General features: G+C 39.2%; 1 protein-coding gene across 2 annotated transcripts in view; it reads left to right on the forward strand.

The window, feature by feature from the left end:
* Positions 1–23555, forward strand: part of LOC124283673 (N-acetylgalactosaminyltransferase 7-like) — a 55359-nt gene that overhangs the window by 14298 nt on the left and 17506 nt on the right. The window contains exons 1-7 of one of the 2 annotated variants that reach the window (XM_046719673.1): positions 7555–7669; positions 13192–13328; positions 15162–15309; positions 15667–15793; positions 16560–16726; positions 19625–19832; positions 20919–21092. In XM_046719673.1, the coding sequence (XP_046575629.1) occupies positions 13194–13328; positions 15162–15309; positions 15667–15793; positions 16560–16726; positions 19625–19832; positions 20919–21092 (959 nt within the window). In that variant the 5' untranslated portion in view covers positions 7555–7669; positions 13192–13193. Of the gene's footprint in view, positions 1–7554; positions 7670–13191; positions 13329–15161; positions 15310–15666; positions 15794–16559; positions 16727–19624; positions 19833–20918; positions 21093–23555 lie in introns of those variants that run through there. The other variant, XM_046719672.1, reaches the window with a different exon arrangement.

Below are 23555 nucleotides of genomic sequence, written 5' to 3' on the forward strand. Positions count from 1 at the left end.
TTTCTCTCCAGATATAATCATAACCGCAAGACTGAAGCTCTCTTAGCGCTAAGATAGTCGTAAGTGCCATACATTAACATTAACTTGCGACTATCTTAGCGCTTAGAGAGCTTAAAAAATCTAGGCCCATATCTTGAGACTGCGAAGCGAACCCGTTTCCATAATGTCAGTTTAGTCATTTTCTACAAATGTGAGTAGAACAGGTCTCCAGACAGAATTTGTTTGAATTTTGTCATTCATTTGAAATAACAAATAGCGTTGTTTCATTTTTTCGTTATTCAAATTCTTCATGTGAATATCTGCGCAAGAAACTCAAATTATAATGGTTTATGCCGGTTTCCAAATGTTGAGTTTACGTATTTTAAACAAATACACAGCTTAACAGGGGACCGGATAGGTATTAATGTATTAATACATTGCACAGGTACCTCAACTTCCCTCTTTGTTTCCACTACCTCAAGGATACTAGTAACTGGACAATATGATGCTGAATACGAGATCACACAAGCACATCACACATACAATGTATATGTACATGGACGTGCACACGTACATATGCTCACACACGCATTAAGGTAAAGCATTATGGTACGTAGCCTTTCCACATACCATAAAATCAAGCAGTTATTCAATTTCTTAAATGCACATTGATCAGCTGGCGAAAAGAGTATGAGCACACGGGGCAAAAAGCTGAATTGTACACCAGTGAAATAAACGTAAATACAATAGGATACATGACGTACGTTGTCCGATATTTCCTAACTTGGGCACTGATTTCATATGAAGCTGCACTTCTGAAGCATATGCTCATCATATATTGCCGTATGCACGAGCACCTATTTCAGCTATGCTATGACCGGATTTGCAGACATTTCCAAGCATGAATTAAAAATTTAATACCTCAGGAAATACTTAATCATACAGTGTTTCCAATACATCCCTTATAATTGTAATAGGTGCTGTAAGTTTTGTTTCTTTTCTATGTTTACTAGTGTTGGAAATATGAATATTGCCTTAAGTGAGAAAGCAGTTGTAACTTTTCAAATGTTTTCATGCTTAAGAAACTTAGGCCTTCGTCATTCACCTGACGAAGGGGCAAGGAAATGCCCAGAAACATTCTGTATACAATAAAGAAGTTGACATTTATACTATTTTGTCTTATGCTAAGAAACTTATGTATCATTCCGGATATCAAGCGTATATATTTGAACACATTTTATATTTATCTTATTACCAGTACTAAAACAAAACGATCACAGAATTTTGCACCATGTGAAATACTGGGTTCAGCTGAAGCCTTTGAAGTCAAGACCCATATGACCTCATTAAGCGTCTGTCGATAGGAGGCTGTCTAAGCAAAACATTGTTATGCAAGCGGACAGGTTTCCATTAGGTCACCAGCTTAATCACTTCCCATCTACCCGGCCCAGTGTCATTTCTTTAGACAAATGTGGGTGGGAGTAAAGGGCTACAGACTAAAATTGAATCGTTAAGCGTTTGCTTGAATGTTGTCATTCACATCGGGGTTTGATAGTTGTTTAGGGTATGCAATATGTTATCACTCTCTTCTCGTTTATCGGGTGTTAGCCGACGACAACATTACAATTTGTGACATGTTTCGCATTATTCAATGTAGTTCTGGAATACATGATTCCTGCATTCAATCGATAACAAAAGATCTGTATTCGAAACCTGCTTAAAGATATCTTACTCACATGTAGGACTGCACGGTATACCGGTATATCGGAAGACGCTTTTCAAACGATACGTATTGCAATATTTTTTTCTGAGAACCGGTATATTGGGTAAAGAACATAATGCTATCATTCAATGACAAAATTACGAGTCAGATTTCAGACACGTCCATGGGAAGAGGTGAATCTTCCTAACAATGCCAATCCATTACTTGTAGCTTCAGTGTCTTAAATAGTTATAGCGCTGGATATTGCATTGGGTCAGTGCTCCTTTTGCAGGAAACAGATCTGGGCAAGCACAAGCTTCCCTGTGTTGCTCACAGCTGGTGACCATGTAATCTCTGTTGGAATTATGTACTTGACGACTGCCGATTTGGTTCGGTTCATCTGGGCAAGGTCTGTCAATATGTGTATACGAATACAAGGCTATGTAATCCTATATCTAATGCATCTCACACGTCTGCTAATGCCTGTACCAACTTGTGTGGCTATATTGAATAGCTGATAGTGATTATATGTAAATTGACCATTTCTTCTGTGAGGTACGACTTATGCAGAGTCTAGTTGATATTGTCGACAGACAGTGTGTTGTCAATAATGGCATTGGGATTACCGAAATCAATATCATGAGACTGACTATGCATATATTCATTACCATTCCAACAGGTTCCCAAATATGTTGGACCCGTAATAAATGTGGGTGAGAATTGCTCTTCAGCAACCCATGTTGTCATAACAGGGAACTTCCGTGTTCTTGTTTGATGCATGCGATCGTATCCCACTTGCGAAAATCGATGCTCATAATGTCATGTAACATGTTATGTGTAAGTTGTAAGTGAATATCATTGTAGATATTGCTAAATCGGAGGCCTACATATATTATAAACGTTATGGAACAAGCAGACTGTTCATATAAATATTATCTAGGAATATCTAGAATAACAACAAACAAAACAAACACTTAATGTTTTGCATTAAAGCAAAACGTTTCTTTCGCAATACTTAGTTCTTCGTCAAATATTCCTCTGTGATAAAGTTGCAAATTTGGATTAAACTTCGCCGTGGCCACAAAGAATTAGATGTTCCTTGCTGGTGTACTTTGTCCTCGTAATGAGCTGTGACTATATTTACGAAATCAGTCGTGATACCGAGTTCCTGCAAAACTTAAATGTCCTAATATTTCCAATATATTGGTTGGAATGCAATTGGTTGGAATGCATATCTCTCAATATTCCATGCATATACATTCCACCTCATTTATACCCAAAGTGTGCTAAGCATTTGAAACTGTACGATTTCCTGTAAACCATTTCTATCGTTTAACTTCTAATATTTGAAATAATGTCGGAAATTGTAAACTATCCAAATTATTCCACATGGTATTACTGACGGGCGGACGGAAAGTCAGATTGTTTAATGTGTGATGCCATATAGCCCAGGATACAATCAGACGCATTGCATAGTGATATGATATGTAGTTAATAGCATGTGAATTTATTTAGCATATCACTTACTATACAAATGTATTTTCAGAAAGATAGCTAACTCCTTTTAAGACGCTACTATTTCTTGTTGACATAAAATCTACAAGTCTCTGTCCTGATGGAAATCATCGATTTTAGTATAGAGTAACATCTCTCTGCTTGACTTATAGTGAGGACACACTAATGCAAAATTATATATCCTCGATCTCCTTCAAATAACATTTATTGCAGATTAGGCATTGGAGATCATACGTTTTAAGTTTTTCACCTGTATTTTAAACCACGTGATAGACATCGGAATTTGGTTAGAATTCTCATAAGACCTTTCCCAAAATTTTACATTATGTATAATCCAGGTTCTAGTAATGGTTTGTATCATCCATAATATCTGTGAAATACAAGAGTATTAAATTTATACCAATTTGGATTTGGTAACCAGTGCATCTCAATAGTAATATGTTCATTAAATCATTCTCAGATTCTTTGGATATATGCTGTCATTCACATATGCGAGATGTCTTGCATCGGTGCATTATCCTGTATTATCAGTATTGCATATGGATTCAGAAAAACAATGGTTCCAAATTTTCTGATAATCATAAGTGTCATTCTGGGGTAACTGAACATCGGTACCCATAATCAAGCTGCAACACCAATGTGAGAAAAACATATTTTTATAAACGTATTACAACATGAGAGAGAGAGAGAGAGAGAGAGAGAGAGAGAGAGAGAGAGAGAGAGAGAGAGAGAGAGAGAGAGAGAGAGAGAGAGAGAGAGAGAGAGAGAGAGAGAGCAGAGAGAGAGAGTTTAGAAAGATAGGTGTTTATTTATGTGGTAGTATCTTTACTCAAAAACTACTAGATGGATTTCAATGAAACTTACTGGATCTCATGTGTATGTCCCCATGTCAAATCAATTAGGTGTTGAAGAAAGTACACTCTTCAAAAAAAGAAACGCAAAGCAAAATATCATTGAAAAATTTGGTCATATTCAATTATGTAAATCAACAAATATAAATGGTACAGCATTTAAATTATGTAGAGCAATATATTGGTAAATCGTGCATATTTCACAAGAATGATAGTCATCATAGTCATTACTGCTCTCCAGGAGGTGACGTTGACGTTACTACCTTGTATGACCACCTCTTACTGCTGGAACTGCACGACACCTCCATGACACAGATTGAATCAGTTGTTGGATGTTTCGTTGTGGAATCCTTCTCCATTCCTCCTGCAGCATGTTGAACAACAGTTACTGTTAAAACCTCAATGGAGGATTACGACGTTGACGTACACGTTTTTCTGTCTGATCCCACAGGAATCCATTGGTTTCAGATCCGTGGATCTGGAGGGCCAGGGGAGGACATTGATGTTGTTATTGTCCAGGTAGTCCACTGTAGCACGTGCTGTGTGAGGTATGGCGTTGTCCTGTTGGTATAGCTCCCTTTGGCGGTCGACAAGACGATGCACGTGAGGACAGAGAAAGTGGTCGGTATATCTCGCAGCCGTAAGACTGCCTTGGACGAGCACCAATTCCGATCTGCATGTGTATGAGATGGCTCCCTACATCATCACACCATCTCCACCAAATCTGTCCACTTGCCTCATGCAGTTTGGATGCAAAACGTTCATTGCATGGTCTGTAGACACGTTGTCTTCCGTCACGTCGCTTGAGGGGATACCATATGTGCCTCCAGTTTCCAAGGTTCTATGTCTGCACCGCGCTACACCATCTGACTCGCGGACGTTGACGTACTCGTGTCAGAGAGGGGGCAACTTTTGAACGTCTGGCACGCAAACCTACCTTTCGGAGACGGTTCCTGATTGTCTGCTCGGACATTCTCCGGACTCCAAACCGTTCTTGTCCTGTGTCCCGGGCTGAGCGATGGTAGTGACGTAGGTGGGTTACCCGGATGTAGCGATCATGGGTTGGTGTGGTGACTCACGGTGTTCCTGGTCTTGGATGGTCATTTGTCGAAATGGAATGCACAAAACGATCCCACAAACGAGTTATTGTGCTGGGATGAATGCTGAAGGTCCTCGCCACGACACTCTTGGATTCGCCAGCTTGTTATTGTCCAATGGCAATATTTCGGTGGGCAACGTTGAGACGTCCCATTTTCTCATCCAGTATTTGCAAGGGTCTTGGATGAATTTGCGAGATGCATTTGGGTCTTTTATAGTGTTAGGTTGTACTCATGCTTTGCACGTGAAAAAGAATAATTGAGGCTTTTGGTTGTGTTCCGTAACAGTCAAGTTCATCATCACAATCATGATCGATAAAACCATTCAAAATCAATTGGTTATGGTTGCATTCGTTCACGCATGTTCTTCTAAACCATACCAACAACAATATTCAACCCTCAAAGCATGCTTACTTTGACATATGCGTACAAACTTTCGATCATCATTTTCAAACCTTATTTTGCGTTTCTTTTCTTTTTGAAGAGAGTATGTTAAAGTACATGTACACAGTGGTACTTTGAGAATAATCGCAATGTTAAATAAATGGGGAATATTAATAATATCTCAAAACGTTATTGATGGATTTGAATGAACCTTGGTTGTTATGTTAGGTATGACACAAGGACTATCTGCGTACGGTTCGGTGAAAGTACATTAAAGTACAAATACACAGTAGTACTTCAAAAATGTAATAGTGAAAGGAAATTGCTGTGCAATGTTCTCTAATGAGGGCCCTTCTAGTTTCCAAATTAAAGAAAAAAATATACGTAGAATTCATGCTTGTGTTTGTATGACAAATAATGTCAAAGCTTGTATTTCAACAACATATTTTGTTCTTGCAGGTTAATGACGGACTGATTGACTATGCAAGTTACTTAACAAAGTACTAGAATCTGTACTTTGCTGGGAAAGTGTAATCCCAAATATAACATATCTTACAAGTTACTTAACAATTTGAAAGTTACAATAAATATACTAGTGCACATTATACATTGCACTTGCATACCCCACTTGTAATATGTAGTTATCTGTTCACTGTGATATAATTTGTCACTCCTGTGTTAATACATTCAGTTTATTTTGACGGCAGATTTGACTTTATGTCATTTGTCATTTAATTACCCAGACACGGGTGTCAGTGTGTCAATTCTGACTGTACTGGTAGGCCTGATTTGACACTTGTGCACGACTATATGATAGTCACATTAACCTTACCTGGGTACTATTATTACTATCATTACTACATAACTATGTCGTGGTAGTATATTTCATGAAATGGGAAAATACATTAATTGAATTAAATGGTTTCAATTACTATAGGCCAATACTTACAATGCTGGTGTCCAATGAAGGAAAGGCAATATTTGATTAATTTAAATGATTGTGTCATATTTTATGTCACCAAATTGAAATTAGAAGCATATTGTGTGGTTATCTCTACATCATCCATTATAAGCTGCCTTTTGATATGCTACATGACTATGTTGTGAGAGGTTTATGAAAACATGTTTTTCTCGCAAGCAATTTTGGAAAATCATATTCAATCACCCCACAATGACACTTACAGCAAGCAGAAATAATGGAACCATGTTTTTCCTGAATCCATACACAATGGTGCTTACAATTAGTATTGGTTCCAAAAATTAACATGAAATTCCCACGGAATTACGCAAGCCCCTGCACTAAATACCTTGTACAGATACATCCTCTCATTTCGCTATTTCCACTATCCCAAAGTAATGCTAAATAAGAAATCAAACAGGCACATCAATGTACATGGATGTGAAGACGTAGGCATGCTCACACACGTAGGTGCATTTTCATCCCTTTTAATTATTCACGCGTGTGTTAAATGTATGAAAAATCTAACCCTGGTCATGCGAGATTTCAAGGGTATTGAAATCCATGTCCTAAATTCACAGCATTTACGTTTGTTACACATGCTAGAAAACACATGAAAACAATGGCCAGATTTGCACACATATGAAACCAATAAAAATAGTTGAGTGCTCGTTTATTTCAATACCCTCTTAAGCGTGTGCAAATCTGAAATCCAAATGATATGTATATTTCAAACGTTGTTCATATGACCGCGGGATGAATCGTTCATTTACTAGGGTAAGTACATTTGGGACATACTGTTCCTTTGTCTGGTGATACTTTTCTGTATTTCCTTTCGATCATTTATATATTAATTGTAAATGATGCATATATAAAAATACAGCTCTAAGAAATGATGCCTTTTGCCAAGACTTTCCAAAGGAATGATATCGATTCCTCTGTTCATTTTCTCTCATACACTGCTCCTCTATATTGGGCGGTATCAACAGCTGGTCCGAGCGTTCACACCATCTCGATACTTCATCTCAGATCACACATCTCAATACAAACCACAGCAGGTGCGGTGTATTTAATGTATGCAGTCCGCGTCGCAGGTCTACAGGAATACGACTATTCTTGTATTGCAGTTCATATATTATTACTTTGATTCGTGGAATTATTTACTACGGCTTGAAACTACCAGGTAAATATTTTATCATCATTCTAGACACTCCCATTTACGGGCATATGTATTGTATAGATAGCTATTTACAGTCAGAAAATGTAAATACGGACTCTTTCATCTTGAATTCACTGATTTTCCTTTTCCATTAGCAGATTTATCTGAAAAGATTTGAGTACAGGTATCTTGTTGGTTACAGACAGGGGCTAGCGGTACTGATGCTCCTATTGCACTAATGATGGAATATTGTTCGAGTAAGGAGATGATAAAGTGAAAATTCTTTTGGCCATCCGTATTTGTTACTCATCTACAACCTCCACCCGCAAGACAGCTGGCTGGCGAAAAAAATCATGAACACTCTAGAAATATAAGAGCGATTTTCACAAATTGTGTTCATTTGTGTAAATCGAACTATATGATAAACGAAAACAACAGATGAAATGGTAATAGTTTTAAATCAATTGAAGATCTAGATCGGCCGCGGGTTCCCGAAAATGTTTTTAATAAATGTAGAGTCTGACGAAGAAAGATCAAGTTGATTTGTCATGAGTGGTAGATTATTTTTTTATCACTTCAGGACATAAATTTCCGGGGTAAACTCTTACAAATAATATCGGTAATAATAGTTTTCGGTAATATTATTTCATGAATGAAAATTCAAGGCGAGCGGGAAATTGAGAAACAAAAAAACAACTACGGTCAGTCTTATCAATTCGCATTAGGGCTCTAGGCTGTCGAAAACGACCAATGAACTGTTACAGCATTTTGGCTCGTTAGAGCGCAACATCAACGCCAGTGACGTAACGAGGTAAATTGGTAAACATATGGCATGGAGATCCACTTTTGGACAGTTTCCTGTGTTTCATCAACGCTCTGCATTTAATTGATAGCAGGTTATAAAGCAAATATTTAATATATATTTGATATGAAGTAACGATATGACTAAACCGTGTGCGTACACTCCTCAACACGTTTATGTCCTTGGAGGAGGGGGGTTCCCCGCTTGTGGTGGGGGGTATATCATCCGGAAATGATCTATGTGAGTATGTTTCCATCAATGTATAAATGATACAAGCACCGTCATCCGCCACCCCAATAATATCACAATATCATGTCAATTCCATTGTAAATTAAGGGTTTATGCTCAGCGGACAATAATTGGGTTTTGTTTTGTTTTGTTTTTGGATTTTTTGGTTTGTTTATCTTTTGTTTTTGTTTTTGATATGAATGCTCAACATTTACATGATGGACATCAGGGGCGGTTGGGTAGCCTAGTGGTTAAAGCGTTCGTTCGTCACACTGAAGATCCAGGTTCGAATCCTCACATTGGTACAATGTGTGAAGCCCATTTCTGGTGTCCGCAGCCGTGATGTTGCTGAAATATTGCTAAAGGTCCGTAAAACTCAAGCCACTGACACTATATGGACATCTTCATAAAATTCGGAAAGAATTAGCTCTGAAACGTCGTGTAAAGAATATAAAGACGTTGTTATCGATAAGACGTGTCATGTAGATGACTTCATATACACATATATAGAGATTATTAACCTGTGTCTTCCCGTATCATGAATATCATGTATTAAGAATAAAAATTCCTTTGGCGAACATAATGCATATTTTGTATTCCTAATATATGATATTTATGATACGGAAACACACGAGGTTAATAATCTCTTTATCAAATAATGTCATTCTTAAAATTACTCTAATAACAGAAGCAAATCGTACGTGTTATATGAAGAGAATCGAGCATTCGCGTAAGAATACTTAGCGGTACACCAAGGTGAAGGTCGTTCATATAGTTGTGACTAGTCGCTAATACAGTGTAAACATAACTCATACTTAAAATAAGATCTTTCTGTCTAAAAAGAACAACAAAATCGTGCAGGGTTTTCCTGGCAGTGTTTCTATTTCCACTGCGGGTAATCACCTCATCAATATCAGTTTCTGATACCTGACGGAACGGATCGTCGTCAGTATTGTGATCGACAGATCGAAATCCTTGGTTGGTACCTTTCTTAGACGACTGCCTTTCAGTCGTACCTCATAATCAGTGCCTTCAATTTGAACGAAGTACTCCGTTTCATGTTTACCAAAGTCAGTTACTTGCAGTAACGACTCCAGAACCTCGGTCATCAATTCTTACAGAATCACCAATTTTGAGAATGGGGGCAGCCATGTTTGTTTACAAACAATGTAAATTCGTGACGACGTTTTCAATGAAATATTTAAACGTTTTAGGATTCGCATGGCGTGTATGGAGTTTTGTGAAAGTAGTTCGTGGATTGACCTAATTTGCATAGTTATCAGATTTGGATACCAAGTTTATCAGATTGCTTTATTGCACCGATAACACCCTCCATCAGATGATAAATTTCACATACACAGGACATGTTTACATGGTTGTTTTGCTGGCTTCTTTCTTCACTACCACAAACCACTATACAGTACAGTACTAGTGCGTGTGACTGAATATTATCGTTGCTGAATATTATCGTTGCTGAATATTATCATTACTCCAGGATACTACCTTAGTGACATTAAAACATGATTTTACATATATTTCATTGACATCATATTACTAACTACATCAATAATATCAAACATATCTCACCTGAATAAAGGTGAGTTAAGGTTACATACTTTTATATATACACCTGTATATATATATATGGAGATTGTATGTGCGTATGTGCGTGTCAGGTCGGCTGTTCTCCCCATATATTCGACCAGTGCGAGTATTATAATTTTATGTTATATAATATGAAAAAAACAATTCTTCTACTCACTAGAGTAGCGCATGTACAGGCTACTTTTGTTACCGTGATGGTTCTACCGTTTATTTGCTTGTATAACTTGTTGAAATAAAACGTATTGTTTTCCATGATGAACCCAAACGATATCCCCAAACTATACTAGCCACATAAAGAAACTGTGCATTGTCAAAATATTATCCCAGTTGATAAGTACGATAACAATGTCAACGGTACATATAAACCGTAATGGAGGGATCATGAGACCATAACAAGTCGGGAGAATTTCAACTGAAAAGTCAGTCACAATGACGTCACGAGTCCACAAGCGGGACAGGGGTCAAACGACCATGTCACAAGCTCAATAACGGGTATGTCCACCATCGGCATTGAGAACAGCAGTGCATCGACGACGCATAGAGCCCATCAAACGTGCAAGGAAGGCTTGTGGGATGTCACGCCAGATTCTCTCAAGTTCTGTTGCAAGATCAAGGACGTTATCTGGCGGATGAGGAAGACGGCGTAGACGTCGATCCATCTCGTCCCAAACATGCTCTATCGGGGAGAGATCCGGTGAATTTGCAGGCCAAGGCAGTAAGTCAACGTTGTGGTGTTGCAAGAAATTCATAGCAACCCTTGCCGTATGAGGGCGGGCACTGTCCTGTTGGAATGTTAACCCAGGGCCATGACGTTGCAGAAAAGGAATTGCCACAGGTCGAAGAATCTGATCCCTGTAGCCCACACCAGTTAAGTTGCCCTGAACAATCCCCAAAGGAGTTCTTTGGCGTGCTGTTATTCCTACCCAAATCATCACGGAACCACCACCAAAGCGATTCCTCTCCAAGACACAGGCCTGTGCATAACGTTCTCCCACGCGTCTATAGGCACGTTGACGTCCATCACTATGGGAAATGTTAAACCTAGACTCATCTGTAAAAACAACATTTCTCCACCTTGATTGACCCCTAGCTTGCTTCCCAGATACATACAATGGTCACCCACACTACGTCATCACAGGCAATCGCTCACAGCTGTCGACTTCATGTTTATGTTTCATACATGTATTTAAGCTGTACATAATGATGTAAGCTTGTACCTCCAATACCGCAGAGCGCTACCGCAGTGTAAATAAAGTTCAATTCTGTTCATGATTTCTGTTGGAACAATGCCCTTGGCGACAGCCGCTTGATTCGGTTCGTCTGGTTTTCACGTGAGCCAATTCAATAATATGCTAGCTATTGTTAATTCATTTACCCTCCGCACTACTGGCAACCTGGTCATACTGAAATCGGGAAATGAACGACAGTTGGCGTGGTAGCATTCATCTAGGCGAGGGGCGGTGGGGCAGTCTAGTTGTTAAAGCTTTTGCTCGACACGCCGAAGACCCGAGTTCGATTCCCCAGATGGATACAACGTGTGAAGCCCATTTCTGGTGTCCCCCGCCGTGATATTGCTGGAGTATTGCTAAAAGCGGCGTAAATCCCAACTCACTCACTCACTCGGGATCATATATTAAACGACTGTCAATAATTAATTCGCGCAAAATCTATTTCTAATGCATCTACCTCGTTTGCCAACGTGTGTACCAACTTTTCTGTGCGTGTATTGAATAGCGCTGATAGTGTTTATATGCAACTTTCCCCTGTGAGTTAAGACTTTTGCAGAGAACAGTTGCAACTGAATGATTATTCTTCATTCAACTGATACAGCCTGAATCAGATATGTTATTCAATAACACATGTTGTCGTAAAAGGAAACTAACGTGATCGGGTGGTCGTTCTCACTTATCTGTTTGATGCATACCATCGTGAACAATTGACTTGCCTTTGCATGCGTTTGCGATAGGTGACCAAGGTTGGTCAGGATACGCTCACCGTTTCCCTGTGTGGCTAGGGTGTGTCTTTTTCAAGTAAGACAGTTGCAAAATTGCTAACCCATTACATTTGTAACCCAAGTCATACCGTAAACACAAAATGACAACGACCCGTGAAGTTCCGGGTTAGAATTGGTCTTCAGTAACCCATGCTTGTCGTAAGAGGCGACTAACGGGATCGGGTGGTCAGGCTTGCTGACTTGGTTGACACATGTCGTCGTATCCCAAATGCGTAGATAGATGCCCATACCGTTGATCACTGGATTGTCTAGCCCAGACTCGATTATTTACAGCCCGCCACCATATAGCTGGAATATTGCTGAGTGCGGCGTATAACTACACTCACTCACTCACATACGACATCTGACTAGGTAAGACCAAAGCTATGATGGACACGTTACTCCATACAAAAAGATGGAAAGGTTATTCCATATAAAGACATCTTCTGTCAATCTTTAATCAACCTAAACCAACAACTGACCACCTGGAAAAGATCAGAGGAACATATGTGTCTAACACATAGCAATTCGCTAGCACCAGTAGTACTTGTCGCCACAGCTTCTTCAATTTACAGGGGCGGCTGGGTAGCCTAGTGGTTAAAGCGTTCGCTCGTTACGCCGAATGCCCGGGTTCGATTCCCCACATGAGTACAATGTGTGAAGCCCATTTATGGTCCCCCGCTGTGACATTGCTGGAATATTGCTAAAGGCGGTGTAAAACTAAACTGACTCACTCACTCATGAAGACACAAGATACATAAGAGTAAAACTGCAGCAACCCAGAATATACTCTAATAATTGTATCTCTATAGAAAAAAAACAGTGTATTGGTATTCCCTTTGAGTGAATTAACTTAGGTTAATAGAGGCAATTTCCTCCAACGGTCGATGTTTTAAAGCTGCCTGTTTCAAATTTCAGACATGTTTCGCACAAGGAGACGATGGATGAGAACGATGTTCACGGGCGCCCTCTTTCTCATTTGTTTCGGGGTGTCAATGAACTACTTTCGAGTGGAACAGCTTCACTCGTACAGCAAGGACGATACGTTTACTAAGGTATAATGTTCACTTGTACGGTGACTAATGGCAACGCTTAGGTATAATACCTTATTTTTTATATTACATTGATTTCTTTGTTATTTTCGAAATTTTGACTTTTTTTGTCATTACGTCTCACATAAACATGTGTCTTGTTAGAATCCAGATATCAAGATTCCATTACCATGCGTCAGTAGAATCTCTGGTGATATATAATGTCACATGCATCAAGACTCACTTACCATGCGTCAGTAGAATCTATGGTGCTACATAATGTCACATGCATAAAGATTCCATTCACATGCGTCAGTAGAATCTATGGTGCTGTATAATGTCACATGCATCAAGATTCCATTACCATGCGTCAGTAGAATCTATGGTGCTGTATAATGTCACATGCATCAAGATTCCATTCCCATGCGTCAGTAAAATCTATGGTGCTGTATAATGTCACATGCATCAAGATTCCATTCCCATGCGTCAGTAAAATCTATGGTGCTGTATAATGTCACATGCATCAAGATTCCATTCCCATGCGTCAGTAGAATCTATGGTGCTGTATAATGTCACATGCATCAAGATTCATTCCCATGCGTCAGTAGAATCTATGGTGCTGTATAATGTCACATGCATCAAGATTCCATTCCATGCGTCAGTAGAATCTATGATGCTGTATAATGTCACATGCATCAAGATTCCATTCCCATGCGTCAGTAGAATCTATGGTGCTGTATAATGTCACATGCATCAAGATTCCATTCCCATGCGTCAGTAGAATCTATGGTGCTGTATAATGTCAAGATTCCATCCATGCGTCAGTAGAATCTATGATGCTGCATGCATCAAGATTCCATCCATGCGTCCAGAATCCCATGCGTCATGCATCAAATTCCATTACCATGCGTCAGTAGAATCTATAATGCTGTATAATGTCACATGTATCAAGATTCCATTACCATGCGTCAGTAGAATCTATGGTGCTGTATAATGTCATGCATCAAGATCCATTCCATGCGTCAGTAGAATCTATGGTGCTGTATAATGTCACATGCATCAAGATTCCATTACCATGCGTCAGTAGAATCTATGGTGCTGTATAATGTCGCATGTATCAAGATTCCATTACCATGCGTCAGTAAAATCTATGATGCTGTATAATGTCACATGCATCAAGATTCCATTCCCATGCGTCAGTAGAATCTATGATGCTGTATAATGTCACATGCATCAAGATTCCATTCCCATGCGTCAGTAGAATCTATGGTGCTGTATAATGTCACATGCATCAGTAATCAACAGCATGAGTCAGTAGAATCTATGATGCTGTATAATGTCACATGCATCAAGATTCCATTCCCATGCGTCAGTAGAATCTATGGTGCTGTATAATGTCACATGCATCAAGATTCTATTCCCATGCGTCAGTAGAATCTATGGTGCTGTATAATGTCACATGCATCAAGATTCCATTACCATGCGTCAGTAGAATCTATGGTGCTGTATAATGTCACATGCATCAAGATTCCATTCCCATGCGTCAGTAGAATCTATGGTGCTGTATAATGTCACATGCATCAAGATTCCATTCCCATGCGTCAGTAGAATCTATGATGCTGTATAATGTCACATGCATCAAGATTCCATTCCCATCAGTAGAATCTATGGTGCTGTATAATGTCGCATGCATCAGTAATCAACAGCATGAGCATTGCTTGTCGGAATTGGTGTCCACCAAGTCAGCGATCCTGACCACCCGATCCCGTTATTCGCCTCTTACGACAAGCATGGGTTACTGAAGACCAATTCTAACACGGAGCTTCAAGGGTATTTGACGTAGGTAATTCACTGCAGGTTCATAAACCAAAACTGAGAGCAGTGCAGCCAGATGAGTTCGAGGTTGAACCACAACACCACCCTACAGGATCGATGGAAGCTGTGTACAAAGAGGGGGAGGTGGGCAACTTTGAACCTCCTCCAGAGAGAGTCGTGGAAGGTCCTGGTAGGTATTAATCAACTGATATATCGTAAGATAACACACTAAACTTTTATAGATATTGAGTAATTGGTACCATATTCTAGTTTAGCTTTTCCTCCTTTCATAGGAATCAAAACTACATAGCTGTTTATATAAAACAGAGTGAATGAGTGAGTACGGTTTTAGGCCGCTTTTAGCAATATTCCAGCAATATCACGGCGGGTATAAAACAAGAAGGAAAGGTAAGAAATAATGGCAAATCGTATGAAATGATCACTTATCAACCACATTCCACATTTTATTTCACTCAAATTGTCGATTATACATATTTAGATAAATAAAAGTTTCACTAAACATTTTTGGCATTCTTTTTGTCTGCAGGTGAGGGGGGCAGACCAGTAAAGCCAGTGAAGCCAGACCAAGATTCATTAATGCGTTACGGCTGCGACATGAAAGTGAGCGACCAGATCTCGCTGCAGCGCTCTATCCCTGACACCAGACCAAAAGAGTGAGTAACATCTGAATCCATTTTGTCAATAGTACATGTCACTACCCCGCGAGCCTATGCAAGTCAAAGTGAATATGGGGGCAGTGGGATAGTCCAGTGGCTATCGTAAGGCCGAAGAGTGAGTGAGTTGGGTTTTACGCTGCTTTTAGCAATTTTCCAGCAATATCACGGCGATGAAGATCAGAAATGGACCGAAGAACCGGGCTCATTTCCTCACATGGGTACAATGTGGTTTTGTTTTTTTTGGTTTTGTTTTGTTTTTTGTTTTGTTTATCTTTTGTTTTTGGTTTTGATATGAATGCTCAACACGTACATGATGGACATCAGGGGCGGTTGGGTAGCCTAGTGGTTAAAGCATTCGTTCGTCACACCGAAGACCCAGGTTAGAATCCTCACATGGGTACAATGTGGGAAGCCCATTTCTGGTGTCCCCCGCCGTGATATTGCTGGAATGTTGCTAATAGCGACGTAAAACTAAAACTCACTCACACACCAAGTGAACATGAGAGTCGGAGAGAGAGGTTTTTTAAAGTAAGTTTGAAAGTTGTCATGTTTAAGGTAAATTATAAATACATGAAGATGTACCACTAAATTGTTCTACGCCTTAACTCTGCACGATGAGAGTTAAAGATTCAAATTTAAACCTCTCAAAAATTTGGGCTGCACAGTATATTTTTCCGTATGTCCGACACGTGCGTTTGCTTTGTTCATGCTAAACATCTACACAATTCCGTCCAAACGGTAACAAAATTCTTTGCTTTTCAAGGTGCAAGTTCTGGCACTACCCAAGCAATCTACCAGGTGCTTCTGTGATTGTCATCTTTCACAATGAAGGCAACAGCACGCTCCTGAGGACTATCAACAGCATCATCAACCGCTCCCCACCCTCCCTTCTGAAAGAGTTGGTCCTTGTGGACGACGCAAGCACCAAGGGTGGGGACAGATTTACATTTGCCACCATTTTCGCCCCTATATAATGTGCAGTGAAAATGATTGAGTGATTGTTGGTTGATTGGTTGGTTGATTGTTTGGCTGGTTGGTTGGCTGGTTGGTTGGTTGGGTGGTTGGTTGGTCGGTCGGGCGGGCGGCCGGGCGAGCGAATGAGTATGGTTTTACGCCGCGTTTAGCAATATTACAGCAAATATCATGGCGAGGGACACCAGAAATGGGCTTCACGGTGAGATTGACTGAAATGATTTGTTTTGTTTGAGTGGCATTTTAGAAGTTGCTGGTATAGAGATGACACAACTTTATGGATGATCAACTTCTTTATTTTAACAATAGCGACGTTTCGGTGTACAGTCCGTTTGGCTCAAAAGCGGACCGATGAATTGCAATCTAACTCGAAAACTAATAAACATAATATACTCAATGAAACGCTGATCATAATCAAAACATCATACCCACTCTGTGAGGATTTTGCAGAAAGGGACAGTCAGGTGTTCGAGAAGCACGATCACAGACAAAGTTATTTATTCATTAACCTGTGCTGTGCCGTCTCCATCCGTTCTCGAACACCTGGCTGTCCCTTTTCTCTGCACTCCTCCCTCGTAACAAATAGTGAACTGTGTCAATATTTTAATGATAGATTGTTAAACAAATTTATTACTTTTAGGACAAAAAATCTGCAAAAACCTCACAGAGTGGGTATGATGTTTTGTTTATGATCAGCGTTTCATTGAGTATTTTATGTTTATTAGTTTTCGAGTTAGATTGCAATTCATCGGTCCGCTTTTGAGCCAAACGGACTATAGGTTCTTTTACCGTTTTCAAGCATAAGAACCTATACGGAAACGTCGCTATTGTTAAATTAAAGAAGTTGATCATCCATAAAGTTGTCATCTGAAATGATTTGTATGTTTTATAGGCTTGAAAGTACACGAAATCAATGAACATAATTAAACACTCCTCTTGAAACATATTGGATAGTCCCGTGAGAAATGGTTGATAATGGTGAATATTTGCAAATGTCCTGGGGGGTAAATAATATATATATATATATATATATATATATATATATATATATATATATATATATGATGTGTGTTTGTTATATTTATTTCGGATCACATTTCAAACATTGGTAAATGTGTAGAATACCTTCGTGTTGTCAACCTTGTGGAACAGTTCTGTCCTGTGTGCGAGCGAATTGTATTTAAGCGCTGATTTTAACACAAGTCCAGTTAAAAGGCAAATATTATGGATGACAACTGTTTTTTATTGTATGTCAACGTCCCTTCGTCAGGTGAATTGTAACAAACAAGATACATCAGTGAGTATATATACTAAATGGACAAGAAGCCAGTGTGGCATGTATATACAATAAATTGGAGTGAGTGAGTGAGTTAATATTTATCGTCACATCGGCAATATTTCAGCCATATCGTGACGAGAACATTTTATAATTATATTAAAGATGAATAAAGTTAGAAATTAAAAAAAATGTTGATGAAGAACAGTAAAACTACCAGTGTATCACATATATCTATTTAAAACTAGCAATTAAATCTAAAATATTGGAACTATAAATGACAAGACAATATAGAAACAGGCTGTAGATTGCTAACGACTGAAGGTAGATCATCATAATAGGGACCATGGGGACTTACAGTACATTTGCTTCCTGCATGGACCCTAGCTGGATTTACACCATCCCTTCAGCTGTCAGCAAGTTTAGACAATTTAGCCATAAGTTAAAATAACACATATTCTACGCTTAAAAATAATGGTATGTTTAAACTTACTTTGAATGTTTTGGGACTTACGTATCCCCACAGGAGGAACAATAAATTGGCTAAGAAACGGGAGATGAAAGATGAGATGTACGTACAGATAATAGGTATTGTTTACACAAGGGAAGAGTTTGTACAAGTGATTAGCAGATGTGGATAGAAGCCAGTAATGACCTAATTGACTTCCCAGTCCATATAGCGAATCGCCAGCTTAATGTAGGACTAACCCCCGCAGTGATGAGTGACTGAGACGTTTACCGCTTTGGCGAAAACCACCAACACTGGTTTGGTGCTGGCAAACATAGAAACACAATTGAGGCGAACGGGAAAGTGATCTCGAACCCACATTCGTAGCTTCCTGGCGTGCCCAAGGAACGCAACTCTGCAAGGACTGAGTAAGTTTAGTTTTTGCGCCCCACTCAGCAATATTCCAGCTATATGTCGGCGGTCTGTAAATAATCGAGTCTGGACCAGACAATCCAATGATCAACGGCATGAGCATCGATCTACGCAATTGGGATACAATGACATGTGTCAACCAAGTCAGCGAGCCTGACCACCCGATCCCGTTAATCGCCTCTTACGCATGGGTTACTGAACACCAATTCTAACCCGGATCCTCTTGGGTCAACTCTGCAAGGAAATGCAGAGTTTTAGATACAAGTGATCCGGCACTTTGTTTTAGAAGTGATTGTTGCTTGCTTCACTTACGGCCTGCAAATAATCAAATATTGGAGAGATAAACTAGTGATTGATATCACGAGCTTCGGCACACCATGTCGAAATGACCTGCAACTTGAACTGGACAAGCTTAACAATTACGTTGCCTTTAGGAATATGTAATTGAGTGATGACTTTCTCGTATTCTAACCCAGGTCCCTGTAGTATTCGGGGCTGTGGGGTAGCCTAGTGGTTAAAGCGTTCGCTCGTCACGCCGAAGACCGGGTTCGATTCCCCACTTGGGTACAATGTCTGAAGCCCATTTCTGGTGTCCCCCGCCGTGATACTGCTGGAATATTGCTAAAAGCGGAGTAAAACCCAACTCACTCACCCTGCAGTATTCATTTCAAGTATATCTTAACCATCATCTACTTTTCAGATCACCTTCTTGCGCCTCTAGATAATTATATTCGCCGGTTCAGTGGATTGGTCAAATTGTTCAGGAACAAAAAGAGACTTGGGGCTATGGGTTCTCGGACAAGAGGAGCAAGGGAGGCAAAATCTGAAATACTTGTAATACTTGAGCCTCATTGTGAGGTTAATGTGAACTGGTTACCTCCCCTGATTCAGAGAATTGCTCGTGATAGGTGAGTATACTTATTTCTATTACCACAAAGGGTTCATTATAAGTTGTTCACTGGTCACGAGGTCACGAGGTTGATGTACCCTTCGGGCTCAGGGAACATAAACAAACATCGAGGGTACATCAACCCATGGGCCCCGAGGGACCAGTGAACAACGTATTTATCTTACCGAACACCTTAATGTTAATTTTGATTTGTTTGAAGCACGGGTACAAATCTTTTTGTAGCCATCGCTAGATTTTGCAAACAAGAAAAACAGATTTAGAGTTATCTCCCTTCCATCGATTTGCATTCACAAACCATCGGTAATTTCCGTACATCATTACGTGATTCAATGTTATTCGAGATAAGAAATTACTACCACGAAGTACAGAATGAGTTGCCATTGACAGCGGGGTACATTGAAATGTTACTTGTAAGCGGGGTACATTGAAAATAACAGAAGAGCGCTCAGTCAATCAGAAAGCGACATTTATGTGTGCGGTAAGATAATATGACATGGCACCACTTGATGTCTCTGTAAGACCAACTATATAAGATAGACCTGCAGTGGACGATTACAAAATTAACATTCATTCAGCTGCATCATTACGTTAGATTTTAGGCAAAGGTGTATCCATATTGATAACAGCTGTATTCTGATGCACTTGGTAAATACTCTAGTTTGTCATTTCATAGAAGTACTAGAATTGATTATGCTAATGAAAAATATTTGACAGACTTAGATATTAAAGTTTATAGGATTTCATTATCACAATTTCGTTGTTCGGGTCATAATCTTATGATATCAGATGGTAGAAAGCTTAACAGTTCAAGAAAGAAAACGTTTAAGGTTTTGTCCCTTTTATATTAGCCAAGAGCTTTTGTATTAGCCCAGAAGTGGAAACCGATTTTCATTTTTGCTTTATATGTTCATTCTTTAAGGAACTGAGGCAGAATATTTTACCAAAATATGTTATTACCCAACAGATAGAAGGTGTGTTCAATTATTTTCTACAACTAATCCATTAATTAGAAAATATTTAGCTATTTTATGTAAAGGAGCATATGGAGAAGCTCAACCTAATGTTTCAATCATCTGGCTTCTAGAACTGCCATGGCGCAACCCACCGTTGATGGAGTGCACTACCAAGACTTTAGATACACACCAGTTTTAACGGACATGGTGAAAGGTGTTTTCGACTGGGGTCTTCGCTACAAAGAACAAGTAGTAACTGCAAAGGAGCGGACAGAGAAATGGAAGCACAACTCCGAACCTTATGCGTAAATATTACCTCTTCAGTTCCACTCTTCTGGAATCGAAGCCTCTGATCTTGCAAGCTTATGGCAAACATATTTTTATTATTTATCATAAAAATATAAAACATCAGTGCAAAAGAACACCCAATCGTTACTATCCTCGGAAACAGAGTCCGTTTGATGTAAAGGCTGTGAAAAGTATATTTCATGATAACTGAAAATCGATATGACACCAGGTGTTCGAAAACCAAACAGTTCTTAATGAGGAAGAGTATTTACAAGTGGAACCTAAACCATTGTTTAGAATAACGCAAGGTCCGAAAAGGAGAAGTCTATATTGTGACCATTATGTTTAGTTATATGACTGTGATGTTGATGTTAATGTTATTTGTTTTAATTTCCTTTCTTGCTGATGTTTTGGTGACTGTAACGACATGTGTCCAACCAAATCACCCAAGCTCGTCCTCCATCCCATTTAGTGGCCTTTTGTGTCAAAATCCGTGAAGATCCGGGTTAGAACTGATCTTCAGTAACCCATGCTTGTCGTAAGAGGCGACTAATGGGATCGGGTGGTCAGGCTCGTTGACTGTGTTGACACATGTCATCGTATCCCAATTGCGTAAATTGATGTTCATGCTGTTGATCACTGTATTGTCTGGTTCAGACTCGATTATTTACTGACCGTGCGGCGTAAAACTAAACTCACTCACTTTTGTGGCAAGAATCAGTTGCTGGTGACTTATGTTGGCCATCATTCATATCTCTTTCTGTTCAGCCCGGGGGTCTTATTTTCACAACCCGGTAGATCAAAACCAAAGTGGATCGATGAAAGCGTATTGATAAAATTAAAAATGACCTTGATAAAAGGGAAACATTTACAACTTGAGCGGTATTGAATTTCGATCGAACAGATGCTGTGGTATGCCGACTTTCAATAACATCACATTATAGTCTGTACCGATGAATTGCACTCAGAATTGTATTCAACTTAGGATAAAAGTTGTTTAACAAACGATCATAGATTCAAATTGCTATTATTGATTTGTATTACAAGGGGGTTTGCACATTACATGAAACACCGAGAACAAGTAGGGTTGTCTAAGTTAACGCTCATCACGTACTGCATTTACCTGAAACGTGTCTCCATTGACGAGAGTGACTGAATTGGCTATTTAGCAGCATTTTATCGTTATTAAGGCAGTTAACACTACAAATGGGCTTCACATATTGTAGGCACATGGGCAATCGCATAATAATGATAATAAAAAGTCCTTTCATATTGCGCATTTTTTCATGCACATTGCATTCTCAAAGCGCTTACATATTACACCTGGTGAACGAGTACAGAACACTCCACAGAATATTGCTGAGTGCGGCGTTAAACAACCAACCATGACAGCCTAAAATTACAATATTGACAAATTTTGTGGACAACAATTTCTTATATTTCGTGAGTGGGACGTTTCGACACAGATTATTGTACCAGTTTTGATCGACATGATAAATATGTACACCCGGTGTAATTACTGAAGGGCCACTTTAGTATGTTGGACGTCAAACACTAGCATATGCCAACAAGCGTCAATAGCTCTAAAAAGGGGAAAGGGGTCCATAGCTGTTGTTTCGGCATATGTTACAATGGAATAAAGCGGACGAATGTAAGAACAATCACAAGTTCAAGATTGAGGGTGACGTGTAATACATGATAAACCGTTAGACAGTATGGGTAAAAGATGGTTTATTCCAGATGAAACTGAATTATACTTTTTAAGTCGAAAATGTCACTCTTTTAATACTTCTATCACTCATACAAAAAGTATACAACGATAAAAATCCCTATTTTAAGGGAAGACTGAGCACATGACAACCTTTACATATTTTTAAAATATTCATGATCCCTAACTTTTTGTGTTCAGTATAATAATGGTAGTTAATTTCAGATTATACGTGTGTATCATCTATCTATCTATCTATCTATCTATCTATCTTTCTTTCTTTCTTTCTTTCTTCCTATCTATCTATCTATCTATCTATCTATAGAAATATTTGTAGAGCGCTAGTATCTGGTAGAACCACTCAAAAGCGCTATACTGTGCTAGGAACTGGCAGTTGAAAGACTTGTTGAGGGTCCCGATTGAGGAACATCGTATGCCTTTCCGAAGAAGTAGGTATTCAGATTTGAACGCTGACAGTTCATGATGTGACCTCAGACTGAATGGCAGACTGTTCCACAGGGTAGGTCCGGATGTGTGGAAACATCTTTCTCCAAATGTTCTGGTTTTGTTGGAGGGGACACAGAGAAGCAGTTGATCTTGTGACCGCAGATGTGCTGGCTGGTAGAGTTTAATGAGGTCTGCGAGATATGCTGGAGCGAGTCTATGTAAACATTTGAATACCATCACTAGTATTTTGAAACTAATCATGCATTATAAGAAAACAGGATAATATTAATGGTTAGTTTCTGATGGTGCACAGTTAGATATAGCC

The sequence above is a fragment of the Haliotis rubra genome, unplaced genomic scaffold (genome assembly GCF_003918875.1).
Source record: "Haliotis rubra isolate DU_JTF1 unplaced genomic scaffold, ASM391887v1 Scf32, whole genome shotgun sequence".
Taxonomy (NCBI): Eukaryota; Metazoa; Mollusca; class Gastropoda; order Lepetellida; family Haliotidae; genus Haliotis; species Haliotis rubra.